The following is a 14,999-nucleotide window of genomic DNA, read 5'->3' on the forward strand; positions in this document are numbered from 1 at the left end:
AAATGGTCAACTTCCTGACACTTCATCCTGAACAATATGTGCTGTGTGGCAGTGGTGACTGGACAGTTGCCCTTCTATGCCCTCAAGCCTTGTTTTGGAAAATAGAATTTGAATTCAAGATTCCTCTAATTTTGAAAGTATGTATGCTTTATGTCTGCATAACCCCTTGGGTTCCAATGTTTACACTTTTCTATCTTGCATTAACAGCTTTTAGAAGTGATGCATTTGAGAATAAAGATGTCTGTAGTGTTAGCTGTGGAAAAACCCAGAGTTGATCTTTCAGTCTATCACATTCTCTATTGGAGTGCAGCAGTTGTGAGGACACACACATACATAGAGATAAATATAATTGTGGCAAAAGCAGCATATATATATATATATATATTTAAATACCCTTCTGTCTCAAGTAACCTGGTCCTGAACTGTATAGAACTTGGCCCAGTAGCAGACTGAGTGCCATTGCAAATCCCACAAGCAAGGTGCTACATGCTGTTAATAGTTTGCCCCACAAGCAACCTAGCTGTGACGTTCTGTATCAGCTGCAGCCTCCAAACCAACCCCAAAGGCAGCGGCACATAGAGCAGAGTGCAGTAATCCAACTGTGAGGCCGGACAGCTGTGGTTGAGCTATCTTGATCCAGGATTGGCTGTAGTTTTCTTACCAACCAAAGGTGGCAAAAGGCACATCTAGCCACATGTGCCTCCAGTGACAGAGCTGGCCCCCTCCTCCCCACCCAACTAGCATGAATCAGCCATGAAAGACAAGGATCCAAAGGTAACGTCATTGGGCACATACTCACAGGCACTCTGTCAATGTCATTAGGCTGCAAAACTTGAAACTGATTGCATAAAACATGGCTTGATGGAGCATTGGAATTCTTGTTTGAGAATGCATCAGTCATGGCATCTAGCTAGCTACAGAGATCGATGACTTCATCCTCAAAATGCCTAGCAAGCAACTCTTGGATGGTTTCTAAGGTGTCCTGGGTGCCAACCACTGATATGGATGTCAACAGCAACGGACCACCCTGATGATCTCTGCTGGCCATGTTCTCGAGGAAGCAGTGAAATAGGCACAATTATGTGCTCTAGTCATCTTCATAGTGGGACTTCCGCCACCTGTGTTCTAGCCATCATCTGACTACTTGTTGTTTAGTTGTTTAGTCGTGTCCGACTCTTTGTGACCCCATGGACCAGAGCACGCCAGGCACTCCTGTCTTCCACTGCCTCCCGCAGTTTGGTCAAACTCATGCTGGTAGCTTCGAGAACACTGTCCAACCATCTCGTCCTCTGTCATCCCCTTCTCCTTGTGCCCTCAATCTTTCCCAACATCAGGGTCTTTTCCAGGGAGTCTTCTCTTCTCATGAGGTGGCCAAAGTATTGGAGCCTCAGCTTCACGATCTGTCCTTCCAGTGAGCATTCAGGGCTGATTTCCTTAAGAATGGAGAGGTTTGATCTTCTTGCAGTCCATGGGACTCTCAAGAGTCTCCTCCAGCACCATAATTCAAAAGCAACAATTCTTTGGCGATCAGCCTTCTTTATGGTCCAGCTCTCACTTCCATACATCACTAATGGTGAAACCATAGCTTTAACTATACGGACCTTTGTCGGCAAGGTGATGTCTTTGCTTTTTAAGATGCTGTCTAGCTTTGTCATTGCTTTTCTCCCAAGAAGCAGGCGTCTTTTAATTTCGTGACTGCTGTCACCATCCATCTGACTACTACTGACTTTTAAATATATGTAGAGTTTTAAATATATGCCATCATTTCTCCATGCAGTTTAGGTTCTTCTTATGTGGTGCTGCATTTTGTTTGGCTTGTTTTAGATCTTTGGATATTATATACTGGAGGGTGATGCTCTCGCTGCCCAGCTTGATGAAGAAAATATGGTTTTCCTGGTATCCAAAAAGCAGCGGATTTCAAAAGCAGGTAGGATCTTTTAATGTTCTCTCCCCTTATTGAACTTCTGCATAATGTGTCATCAGATGTGGGCAGAACAATATATTGCCCCTCCTCCTCTCCCAGTAAGCAACATTAGCCCACCCGCCGGGAAGACAGAGTAGTGGCTCCACCCATTCAGTGAACAGCTTCTGGTTGCAAATCTATACACACTTGCTGGAGAGAAAGCTCCATGCACTCAGAAATGTTTATGTCTGAATAGACCTGCCCAGGATTGAACTGTGCCTGCTATTATAGGGTTCCTGTTAGACCCTTATGTAATTAAAGTAGATTTCCCAAACAGTTCGTTGATTTTCTTTTTTTAAAATCACAGCATTTCTGTTGTAACTCTGAGTTGCATTTTTCTCCAGCCAAAAGACAACTAGCAAACCCCTCCATTGGCATCACCAAAGTCGCACCCAAGAAACTCCCTATATGATCATATTGTTAATATAGCAGAAGTTCAAAATCAGAGCATGATGCTTTTTTATATTTATAAAAGTATGTTTCCATAAGCCTCCAAAGATGCCATGTTGTACATTTTTAATGCATTCTATGGCTCTGCTGCAACCATCTGTTCATTTGTACTCACGTATGAACTGCTCTTGACAAAAACTGCTTGTAATTCTATTGTAAATGCCCTCACTGGTTTTTAGCCATTACTTTTATTTTATTTTATTTATTTTACAACATTTACCGGTATATACCACTTACTCAACAGAAAGGCCCTAAGCAGGTCACGAAGAACAATAGAAATTATCTACTTAAAATAAAGCATTAAAAACAAGTTGGCATAAAAGTTTATAAAAACATTTTTTTAAAAAATCAGTTTAGTTCTCACTGAGTTGGTATATTTGCCTCTGGACTGTACCATTTCTTTACAAGTAGGGATGGGGGAGAAATTCTATTTGTTCACGTTTAAAGGTGGATCTCCCTAATTTGCACTTTCCAAAACAATTACATACGATTTTGCAGTGTAGTTATCCAGCAATTAACATGTACTAAAATGCATATATTTAGTGAAAACTACAAATTTCTAAAATGAATTATATTAGGGGAAATTCCTCTGCAAAGACATGTCTGTTAAGGAAAATTCCATATAGATGTGTATCTCGCCTTGTTACTAATTGTGTGCATTACCTAATTCCTAGAAGTTTTGTTGTTCAGATTTTAGAATATATTTTGTCTTTGGCAGGAGTCAAGAGACGTGATGTAATAAAGTGCATAGTGAAAGTACCACAGCTGGATTTTTTAGTAGTAGCATCACAAAAAGGGATGCTGTCCGTTTTCTCCAGCCAGGTAATTTTTGAAGTAAACTAGATTTGTTTTCTCTATGGTACAGAGCACTTTCTAATATGAACAGCAAATTACAATTGTAAATGCACCTGCCCTTTGGTTATATATGAGTGAGATAGTCAAGCAAACGTCTGCCATACAAGAGATATCTGGCTTCAGGTTCCTGAAATACGTAGGCATTTAATACCATTTTCATATTTTATTTAGGCCCAAATTCAAACAAAGTAAGAACAGGTCACTAGAAAGTGTTCTGTGGAAGCTTAATTGAAGTAAATGGCCATTACACAAACTGAAAATGTGTTATTGCCCAGGCCACCTTAGTTTGGATGATGCATTAGTAGGAAAAGAAGCTCTTGGTATATTGTTTGCTTTCTCTTCCTTCTAAAACATAATGCATCCATCCTTTCCCACTCATTCAGACAAAGGCTTTCAGAAAAATGAGAAGCATACACAGACATTTAATACATATTGTTCAAAAAATTGTATGACTTAGAAACCAGTTCTCAGCATCCCAACACTCTATCGTGACAAAGATGAGAATTATGCAGGTAAAAATTCAGGATCATCCCGATAGGAGCAAGCTTGATGGTCAATGGCTGGGATCTCCAGGAGCAGGTTCAGTCTGACAAGTTAAGCCATTTCCACAGCAGGGTCCTCCATTTCCTTCCTTGTTGAGAATAGTAAAAACCTGCAGCTGGGCATTTTGGAAAAGGCTTTGACAAGGGGCACCCAACTCCAGCTTCACATCTTTGTGGAGGGACCTGCTGGGATGACATAAGAAACTCTAATGGAATTTACAACAACGATGTAACCAGATTTTTTTTCAAAGCATGTGATGGAAACTGCTAAGAATGTAAAACATGGCAGTTCTGCGTACCTGCTCCTTACCTGCTCCAGGTAAACCTAGAAGAAACATCTGTGTCAGAAATGGAGGGGCAATTCAGTGCTGGCAGTAGTGAGCTAGGTAGACCAATTATCCAACTTGGGAGAAGGCAGCTTCTGTCAGAGGCTGGTCCATTAGGGCAAATGGGGCACTGCTCCGCCATCCTCATTCTGCCCTCAATCAGTCCCCACCTGCCTACCTTTTTGTTTATAACCTGTCCATGGGTGGCAATGCCCTCCACCTTCTTCTTTTTGGGTCTCAGTTTTGCCCTTGCAGAGCGCAGAAGGGAGGGAAATGTGGGCAAAAGCAGGATTGGTTGGCTCCATATCTGCCCATCATGGGCTTAGGCACCACCCACTGGTGGCCTCCCTTCCTTCCCAATGGGAACTGCCATTGGAAGCTTCCCATTTTCCTAAAACAGAATATTAGAGTACAGGAGTGTACAAACATGGGAATCAGTATGACCACGCATAATTTGTGTGTGGAGGTCATGTACATATTGGTAAGCTGGTGAAAACCCATGTCTCAAATTTTATTAAATATTTTCTTGTTTTACGGAAGTATGTGTAATGTCTCTCATATTTTTTCCATGTAACATTTTTACAAATCAGTTTCATTTGTTGAGACATTAGGAAGAAAAGGGGTGGACGGGGGGAAGATGGGTGGGGTCGGGTGGTGATGTTTCTATTTTGCTTAATGTATGTAGGGTTTGGTGTCAGCGTTGTTTGTGCCAGTTCTCTGCTGTTCACTTGGTGGTGAGAGAGGTTGGGGTTGGCCTAGGACGTGGTTGTTTGTTTGTGATTGGCTATGGTGATCTTTGTTTTCGTGTGTGAGTGGGGTGGGTGGGTGTTTTGGATCAGCCATATTAATTTGTATGCTGTTGGTGGATTATTGTCATTGTCTTGTTGGGCTCTGGTGATAAAGGGGAGCCATACTGGGTTAAAGGCGTCTTCTTCTGTTTGTCCCCGTGTCAGTTTCAGTTTATTAGTTAATTTTTCTAGTAGGGCTGTTTCCCATACTATTTGGTACCATTGGTCCATGCTTACTCCTGACAGGTCTCTCTAGTGTCTGGTTATGGTGTTTCTGGCTGCTGAAAGTAGGTGGGTTATGAGTGCTTTGTGGTGTAAATGGGAATTGTTGTCTTGGAAGATGTTGTCTCAAAATAATCAATTCCATAAAACGTTGGCAGTTACCACTTGTATTTCATCCTTTTTTCTTTCTTTTTTTGTAACCCGTTTAAGTGAGATGTTGGAAGAGGGGGAAGAAAAGCTATGCTAATAAATCTCCCAAGGATGCAACATCCTTTGTTTAAATGCAGCAGTAAACTACCCTGGCAGAAGGCACAAATATGAGGCTATGTGCTGTTTATTACCTTTATACTTCTGTAGCTCTTGTGCAAGTAGCCTATGAAATGTCGTGACTATGCAGTAATGCAGCAAAGCACACCCAGGGTTTCAATTTAATTAGGACACAATACTACGCATCATAGGCATGTACAAGATAATGAAAGATCCTTGCAGGTGATTAAACACTAAAGCAAGGCTGAGACATTTGGGAACTACTGAAGGAATGTGGGAGAAAACCTATTCAGTATCCCTGTACATTATATGTCTTTCACAGTTCTACGAAGAACTGCTCTAAAAAATAATCCCCCTCAGAGAGCTCCCAGCTGCTACCTAAGATTTTCCACTGATGTCACATTGACATCAGTACTTCCATTTCATTTCCAAAGCTCAAAAAAATATTACCTTACTTTTTGAAAGCTCTGCATGGAAATTTTGAGTCACATTAATATAACAGTCCCTGCTGTTGTGAAAATGGGAATAGGGTATGAGTGTGCCTACATCTTTGGCAGGTTATTAAGGATATAATCACACATGAGAATAAACCACTTGACTGATAGCTCAGTTGGTTGGAGCGTGGTGCTGATAATGCCAAGGTTGCAGGTTCGATCTCCGTATGGGACAGGTGCATATTCAGGTTGGACTAGATGCTCCCCGGGGTCCCTTCCAACTCTGATTCTATGACTGTGAATGAGCATTCTGACAAATGGGAGGTTTCTCTTTGCAGTTTAAACCCAGTTGAAACAAGAGGCACTTGTGTGAAAAGTCCCTTAACATTATTTATTAAATTTGGATGCCGCTTTTCATCCAAAGACCGCAGGAAAGTTTACAACATAAAACTACAAAATGAAAATACAGTACAGGGTGGCCCAAAAGTCGGTATACTGCTTTAAAATCCACTTTCTTTGTTTTTGACTCAAGCTCTCACCATTCACAATATCAGTAAAGAAAAATAATCCATTTATTTATTTATTTATTAGTATTAGTATTAGTATTTATTAGTATTAGTATGCCTACTTTTGGGCTACCCTGTATACATAACAACAACAACAAACCAACAATCCCCATCCCACAAACACATTTAAAAAGCCATATATTGTTTAATCAACCAAAGGCCTGGTTGTAGAGAGGCAGTCCTTGAGGTATCATGGTCCTGAGCTGTTTAAGGCTTTACAGTGGTGCCCCGCAAGACGAACGCCTCACAAGACGAAAAACCCGCTAGACGAAAGGGTTTTCCGTTTTGGAGGCGCTTCGCAAAACGAATTTCCCTATGGGCTTCCTTCGCAAGACGAAAGCCCATAGGGAAATCTCCAGGACAGCGGGGAAGCGCAGCGCGTCTTCCCCACTGTCCTCGGACCTCCTCCGAAGGCTGGCGGTGGGGCGGAGAGACCTCCTCCCGCCGCCAGCCTTTGGAAGGCTGCTCCAAAGGCTGGCGGCGGGAGGAGGTCTCTCCGCCCCACCGGCAGCCTTTGGAAGGCTGCTCCTAAGGCTGGCGGTGGAGCGGAGAGACCTCCTCCCACCGCCAGCCTTCGGAAGGCTCCTCTGAAGGCTGGCGGTGGGGCGGAGAGACCTTCTCCCCGCACCAGCCTTTGGATGGCTGTCCTGAAGACTTGCGGTGGGAGGAGGGTTTTCCTTCCCACCGCCAACATTCAGAATGCTGTTCTGAATGTTGGCGGTGGGGAGGAAAAACCCTCCTCCCACCGCAAGCCCCGGGAACAGAGGAGAAGCGCTGCGCGCCTTCCCCTCTGTTCCCATACCTGTCCTGAAGGCTTGCGGTGGGGAGAAAAGCCCTTCTCCGCACCGCCAGCCGCGGTCTCCATAGGAACGCATTAATTGATTTTCAATGCATTCCTATGGGAAACCATGCTTCGCAAGACGAAAAACTCGCAAGAAGAAAAAACTTGCGGAACGAATTAATTTCGTCTTGCGAGGCACCACTGTATAGGTAAAAAACAGCACTTTGAATTGGTCCTGGAAACTGATTGGCAGCCATTGCAATCAGGCCAAGTTTGGTGTTATATGCTCAACCCGTTTTGACCTAGTGAGCAACCTGGCCCCTGAATTCTGCACCAGCTGAAGTTTCTGAACCATCTTCAGAGGCAGTCCCACATATAATGTGTTGCAGTAATCTAACACAGAGCTTACTAGAGCATAGGCAACAGACGTTAGGTTATCCCTGTCCAAATAGGAGCGCAGCTGGACCACCAGCTGAAGCTGATGGAGGGCACTGTGCGCCACTAAGGCCACCTGAGCCTCAAGCAACAGCAGAGGATTTAGAAGCTACATACCTGCTTCTTCAGAGGGAGTGTAACCTCATCAAGAGTAGGCAAACTCCCATCCAGCCTAGGGAACTACCCACTGACAGTCTTATCAGGATGGAACATCAGTTTGCTGGCTCTCATCCAGTCCATTACTGGGGTAAGACACCTCCACTGCCACACCTGCGGATGTAAAGAAGTTCCTTGATCAAAATGTTTCCAGCATCAATGTGGACATAGCTGATCATTTGACACATTTGCTCATGACAACAAACATCTGGAGTACAATGAAATAACAGTGAAAAATGCTTTGCCTTTTTATTCTAGAAATTATCTCACCATGAACATTTACCCCCCCCAAATAATTTGAGAAAATCGTTTTTTAATGAGATAAAGAGTTTACCGTCCACTTTTTATGATTAAAAAAATGATCTTTAAATTTCCTGTTTTCAGCAAGATTCAGAAAAATCCCCATATTAGGACTGCCTTTAATCTCTGTAGTACCTCTAAGAGCAATATTTTTTTCTTGCACAAAACAGAATAACATTCAAAATAACCGTTAATGTGTCTCAACATTTCTCTTTTTCTGCTTAAATTGCCTTTTGTAGGCAATCATCAATAAGTCCATTTTTTTAATAAAAAACAAAAAACCAAGCTCTTCCATTTTAAAAAATTATCTCGATGGTCTGATGTGTTTTCATGAGCAACAGTTCAGTTCAAAGCCTTTGACATACTGCAAATATTTGAATATGCTTCAGGGATGTTTGTCACAAACAATACACAGGGAATGCAAACCAATGTCTTTGATACTTTCAAGTACACCAGCCAATTTTATGATCAACAACTTTGCTATTGGGAAGGTTTTTTGGAAACCAGTTAATAGAAAATTTGCAGCCATCTTCCAGTGCAGATTTCTAAAAATGAGCCAGTAAGTTAGATCCATGTTCAGTTATTTTTAATATCCTGTCTGTATCAAATTGAAGGAAAGGCAAGACAAAAGTCAAGCTCATATACATATAAGCAGTGCTTTTGGTGACAATCCTCACTGGTATAGAATCCTGCCACCTCTTTTAATGCCGCCCATGGCAACCGCCTCATTTTTGGATATGGGCACCTCATTTTGAACCCAAGGAAGCACTGTGAGTTTACTAAAACAATGTCTGTGTGTGCTCTGCGTGGTTTTGATTTTGTCGCAAACATGCTCTAGCCACACATGTTTTCTGAGAGCGGATCAGAGGGAACTGTGACTGCATCTCACACTTCCTTACCTGGTTCTTGAAATGTTTACCTGGTTGCCACCAACCTGAGTTTAAATAGTATTATTTTTCTTGCAACTACATCTCACTTACTTCTATGATTTTTTCCTTGATTTTCCAGATGAGGATCCTGACAAGCACAAGCATTCCCGTAAGTTGACTCTTTTTCTCAAAAATTCAATTACGAATTAGACATCAGTGAAGTGAAACAAGGACCTGTACATGTTTGTATTTGAAGCTCCCATATAATTTTGCATTGTGAACTACGCGGGGTTTGATAGCTTCATTATTTCCTATTCGAGTATGAAAATACTATCTATGGCATGATTATCTTACATATTGAGGTCAAAAGATGCATTAAAAAGCTGATTAAAAAGCTTGAAGGAGCGTCTCCACCCCCATTGTTCTGCCCGGACACTGAGGTCCAGTGCCGAGGGCCTTCTGGCAGTTCCCTCGCTACAAGAAGCCAAGTTACAGGGAACCAGGCAGAGTGGCACCCGCCCTGTGGAACGCCCTCCCAGCAGATGTCAAAGAGAAAAATAACTACCAAACTTTGAGAAGACATCTGAAGGCAGCCCTGTTTAGGGAAGCTTTTAATGTTTAATAGGTTATTGTATTTTAGTGTTCTGTTGGAAACCGCCCAGAGTGTCTAGGGAAACCCAGCCAGATGGGCGGGGTATAAATAATAAATTATTATATTATATATTATTATGATGTAATTCATGAAATCAAACCTATTTTTTGAGTCGTAAATAGTGGCAATAAGATTACTTTGGTAATTACTCATCCATCTTTAATTTACAAAAAAAAAGCTTGGACAAAGCACTGACCACATTTCTTGAAAACTTGATTGTATTCTGACAACAACTTCCTGCAGTTTAGGAAAGTGTGGCTGCAATGTTACATATACTTCCTTGGGAGTAAGTCCGCTGAACAATTCTGAGTAAACATGCAAGTGACTTGTTCAAAGACTACCAAGTAGTTATTTATTAAAAATCATGGTACCAATGATGAAAGACTCTCTACTTTTGTATATGGGGGGGTGGGGGCAGAGATACAGATCTGTGCATTTACACACATACAAACAAAGTTATCTCATTTTAAACAGTATGAGTTATGCAGCTGTGTTTCTTTTTTGTTACCAAAATGCTGAGAAACCAAACTTAACTGAAATGTACACATAAGTATACAGGTAATGTAGTTGCCATATTGTGTCAGGGCTATTCCCGCTACTACAAAGGGAGTCCACCTTCACATCATCCATTCATTCACCGTATAGATTTTCCCCATTGCTACAATGAAGAATGCACTGCACATTCCCTTTTGGAACACCTTTTTGCCATTTTGGTTCAGAAAACCCATCTAAACTACCACAAACTTTTGATGCTGTGCTGCTAATCCCATTTGGAGTTAATAGGCGTCTGAAGACAGAGAGAAGTTCCTTCAGATTAGGTGTATCATTTATCTGGGGACTAACTGCTGCCAGGTTGTTTGAAGAGAGTTGAGCTTGCTAGTTAGAGATTATTGTATTTAATGTCCAACAGCTGCTGCTGGTACAGCAGTGAGTAATAAATCGATTCATTAGGATAACTTCTCTTCCCTGCTCTTGATTATGGGGCAGCATAATTTTCTCTTCTGACTGCATTCCCCAGGTGATCATATTACTTGAACTATGTCCTTATTATAAACATTTTTCCCATAGCAGGCCTGCCGGTTCCTTGCTGCACTCATTTGGACACAAATTATATAATTCTGCCATTGGAACTGATTCTCTTTTAACATGGTTAGATCTGGTTCATAATCATCACAGGCTGTAAACAGAACTTGAGGTTCTGCAATAATTTTGACAGCTATAGCCTCTTAAATTTAATTTAGAATACATTAGTGTTTCAAATTGCTCTATACAAATAGCAGAGCATAGGGCAATATATCTTTGTGTAGCACCCAACACACGATATGAAATTAATTTATAGCTCTGTTGAAGCGCAGAAATGTTAAAGGGTTTCCATCATAATCGGATGCAAGCGACTACAAAATGTCTGAAACAGTCAACGTTTCAATTTCAGCTTGATTTTAGGGATATTGAAAAGCTAGGATGCACATGTAATCAATTATGAAAGTTATATTATAAATTATTAAAGTACTTCCACATCTTTATTCCACTGGCATAAAATTTGTAATTCCATAAACACGACGTTATCACCAAATTCTGGCAAACTCAACTTTTACAGCTGTAGTAGATACTTTGACTATAAATATTCCTTGAATTCTTCTTCTTTCTGTAAATCACTCCTAAGGAGACTTTCAGACATCAATTAAAGGTTATTTCTTTGCAAACTAGCAAAGAGGTTGATTCTGCCAACATTTCTCTTTAATCAGGACACCTCCTGGATCACTGGATGTGATTACCTGAGTCAGCTCAAGCGTGTTGTTGCTGTGACGGAAAGAACCATCATCATCTGGGATTATAAAACACAGGGCACTGCCATGGTAAGACACTGAGTCATGCAAGTGTGTGTGTATGTGCATATGCGTTTTGGGGGTAGGGGGACAAAACAAAAATCCAAAGAATGTTTTTTTGGTATTGTGCTACAGTTTAACTGAACTACTCTGCATTCTTGTTAGCATATCTCATACTGAAGCATTATAGCTAGTAAGCAGCTGTATAGAGACTGGAGACTGGATTCAGTTCCTACATGCAGCAAATATCCTATCAGATCATGAAGGGATATAAGCCTGGGCAAGAGAGCTGTAGCTTCTCTGTCCAATTAGGACAAAAATAGACTTGACATGGGAAATCTGTGATTGGACAGTCTGGTAACTTTGGGGAGGGTGTTATTGTTAAAAGTAGCAGCAGGGGACTAGATTGGGACTACAGCACTGGGGGTGAGGATAATTCTTCCTTACCATTTCACTGTTTTAAATGGCCCAGCTTCTGTTGGTCACAACTTCTGTTGGTCACAGACAGGTACCCAAAGCGTCTGCTCTACCACTGTGCTACAGCACTTCACTTAACACACTCTCTCACTCACTCACTCTCTCTCTCTCTCTCTCTCTCTCTCTCTCACACACACACACAAATTATTTTATCAGGATAGTTGTCATAGTTTCTCCCAAAGCATTCTGGAAATCATAGTTTGTTGATATTGCTGAGAATTCTCCTGACAGGTCCCTAGTGTCCCCCTTATAGAACTACAGTTCTCAGGTTATTTAGTGGGGGGGGTCAATATTAAACCTGTTTCTTTATGGCATAAGTATAACTCAGGGGTACAAACTACTTGTACAAACTACTCTCCTGGTATGTCCCACAGAGGAACTTATAGTCTTCAAATAAAAACATCCTGAAGGTCCCAGGCCACAGAGAGGTTAGGCTGGCCTCAACCAGAGCCAGGGCTTTTTCGGCTGTGGCTCCAATCTGGTGGAACGCTCTGTCACAAGAGACTAGGGCCCTGCGGGACTTGACATCTTTCCGCAGGGCCTGCAAGACGGAGCTGTTTTGCCAGGCCTTTGGTCGGGGTTCAGTCTGACTCCCTCTCCCCTTTCATAAGAACTTGCATGAAAGTGGCCTCCCAATTTTTCTCACAGGCCCATATAAGTTCAGCATAAACAGTTGGGCCTGGTGAACATTTAAGGTCCCCAACCCTAATCTGCGGGTTGCCATCTGATTGGATTTTATTCTGATCCTGATCTGATTTGAGGATGTATTTTAATTGATTGTCTGATTTTATGTTAATGTGTTATACATTTGATGTTAGCCACTCTGAGCCCGGCTTCGGCAGGGGAGGGCGGGATATAAATAATTTTTTTTTAAAAAAAAAATTATTATTATTATTATTATTATTATTATTATTATTATTATTATTATTATTATACTGATTGTACAGCAGACGTTTTTATGAATTGAAAAAAGTATTTAAATATACCTTCTTGAAGAAACCAGAGGCCTTTCTTCTGGGCATAGTTGATCAATCGGTGTTAAAGAAGGATAGAACTTTCTTTATGTATGCCACAACAGCAGCAAGAATACTTATTGCAAAATATTGGAAGACACAAGATTTACCCACTTTGGAAGAATGGCAGATGAAGGTGATGGACTATATGGAACTGGCGGAAATGACCGGCAGGATACGAGACCAGGGGGAAGAGTCAGTGGGAAAAGATTGGAAGAAATTTAAAGAGTATCTACAGAGATATTGTAAAATTAATGAAATTTAGAATAATGTTGGATTAAAATTAAGAGGTTTCTAGCTGTAATGGGTTAAAAGAATATGAAAAAAATGGGTTTATAAAAGCAAAATATTAAGAACACAACAATTTAAGAATAAAGATTTGGGTAGAATAAAGAGGGAAACAAATTGCTGAGCTAATAAATTGAATTGCAATACAAAAAAGAGAGGTATGAGGAGGTCCAAGAAACAAGTAAATGAAAAATAATGTGATGGAAAGATTTTTTTTTCTTTTTCTGTTTGTTTTTATTTTTTGTAATGTAAAAATCTTAATAAAAATCTTATATAAAAAAAAGTAAAGCAGACGTTTTTGTGAATGGCATATTATCAAGTATATTTATTTCAAGGGACAAGGCAAGCACATCCTCCGTCCCCTTTATTATTTGTTTCTGCCATTGAGCCATTGAGCCATTGAGCAAAAAATAAAGCTCTACGCAGATGATACCATGTTAACTCTAGCAAATCCTATGCAGTCTTCAACAGCACCAGAGAAACGAATGTGGAAGTGTGGCTGCATATAAACAAATAAAGCAAAAACAGAAATTATAGGAGTAGATACTGGAAATGCATTACTTATAGAATTACGTAACACAAGACCTTCAGGAATGCTGCAAAAACAACTATGAAGAGTTAATTAAGGAATGTCAGTTGCTTTTGGCAGCATGGCAGAAATTGAACCTGTTTGAAAAGGTTTGTGTACTACTTAGGCATATTTGACAAGCTAGGATATATATCTCACAGGTTGCAGCCAGGACTTTCGAACTATCTTCTCACATAATTTTCTGAATAGCATCTTTAAGGCAAGAATACTTATTGATGGATTAATAGAATAAATGCCAAAACATCTAATCGACAATCTGCTTTATTTCATAGGACAATTGTTTTATCATCAAGCCCGTGGAACATTGCGTTATTTGTGTTTGTGCTGTTCAGCGACCAGCAGAACTACTAGTGAAGGATGACATCTTACTGGGGGATGACGGGGGATATGTAAATATGTATACCATGACCAGCGATGACTTCGGCCTAAAGCAATCTAAAGCTAAAAAGAAAGCACAAATTATGGTTATCGATTCTAGGAAATTCAAAAGGTAAGTCCAGATACTTTGACAATTCTCATTATTGAGACTGAAAGTTATTGTTTTTAAATAGAGCCCATGATGGGAAGTTTCCACACGTCTTGACACAAAGAGAACATAAATATTGTATAGAGCAGGCATCCCCAAATTCGGCCCTCCAGCTGTTTTGGGACGACAGTTCCCATCATCCCTGACCACTGGTCCTGTTAGCTAGGGATGATGGGAGTTGTAGTCCCAAAACAGCTGGAGGGCTGAGTTTGGGAATACCTGGGCCAGGTTTTCCTTGACATCAGTAGGATACGGTTAGAGCAAACCATTAAGAATCCCATTTCAAATTATTTACTTGGTATAGAGATTATAATTTATATTCCATTTGAGCTCAGTTTCTTATATATGTAGATATTTGAATTAGTATTTTGTTTTATCACCCCCAGCATTAGACGCAAGCTACATGAGGACTGGGTTGTGAAAGTCAAATACTTTCCGGCCTTGAATTGTTTTGGATCCTGCTCTTTGGACAGTGTTCATTCTTTGGTTTTGGATGACCTGAGAAGACTTGAAGACAACACGTAAGTCCTTATTGTACTATATATTATTTTCATACAGATAGTCACACGTATGGGTTAAGTCAGATTGAAAACTTTAAAGGAATTGTGAGTTATATGAGATGTGGGGTTTTTTTAATGAAATCAAAATTAGTTATCTAAAGCCTACCAAAGTGA

At 40.7% G+C, this 14,999-nt stretch overlaps 1 protein-coding gene and 1 long non-coding RNA gene across 2 annotated transcripts in view; one reads left to right on the forward strand and one right to left on the reverse strand.

Moving 5' to 3' along the window:
- WDR64 (WD repeat domain 64) overlaps nucleotides 1–14,999 on the forward strand; it is a 69,131-nt gene that overhangs the window by 6,036 nt on the left and 48,096 nt on the right. Inside the window, exons 3-8 of the mRNA XM_083604239.1 lie at nucleotides 1,825–1,927; nucleotides 3,132–3,235; nucleotides 9,094–9,123; nucleotides 11,352–11,462; nucleotides 14,072–14,289; nucleotides 14,712–14,846. Of these exons, the coding sequence (XP_083460365.1) occupies nucleotides 1,825–1,927; nucleotides 3,132–3,235; nucleotides 9,094–9,123; nucleotides 11,352–11,462; nucleotides 14,072–14,289; nucleotides 14,712–14,846 (701 nt within the window). The remainder of the gene's footprint in view (nucleotides 1–1,824; nucleotides 1,928–3,131; nucleotides 3,236–9,093; nucleotides 9,124–11,351; nucleotides 11,463–14,071; nucleotides 14,290–14,711; nucleotides 14,847–14,999) is intronic.
- On the reverse strand, nucleotides 3,249–13,757 carry LOC310758307. The gene is made up of 3 exons (XR_014545695.1): nucleotides 13,644–13,757; nucleotides 7,747–7,899; nucleotides 3,249–3,996 (listed from the first exon to the last, which is right to left on the reverse strand). It is a non-coding gene; the product is annotated as an uncharacterized lncRNA (long non-coding RNA).

The sequence above is a fragment of the Podarcis filfolensis genome (genome assembly GCF_964270895.1).
Source record: "Podarcis filfolensis genome assembly, chromosome: 3".
Taxonomy (NCBI): domain Eukaryota; kingdom Metazoa; phylum Chordata; class Lepidosauria; order Squamata; family Lacertidae; genus Podarcis; species Podarcis filfolensis.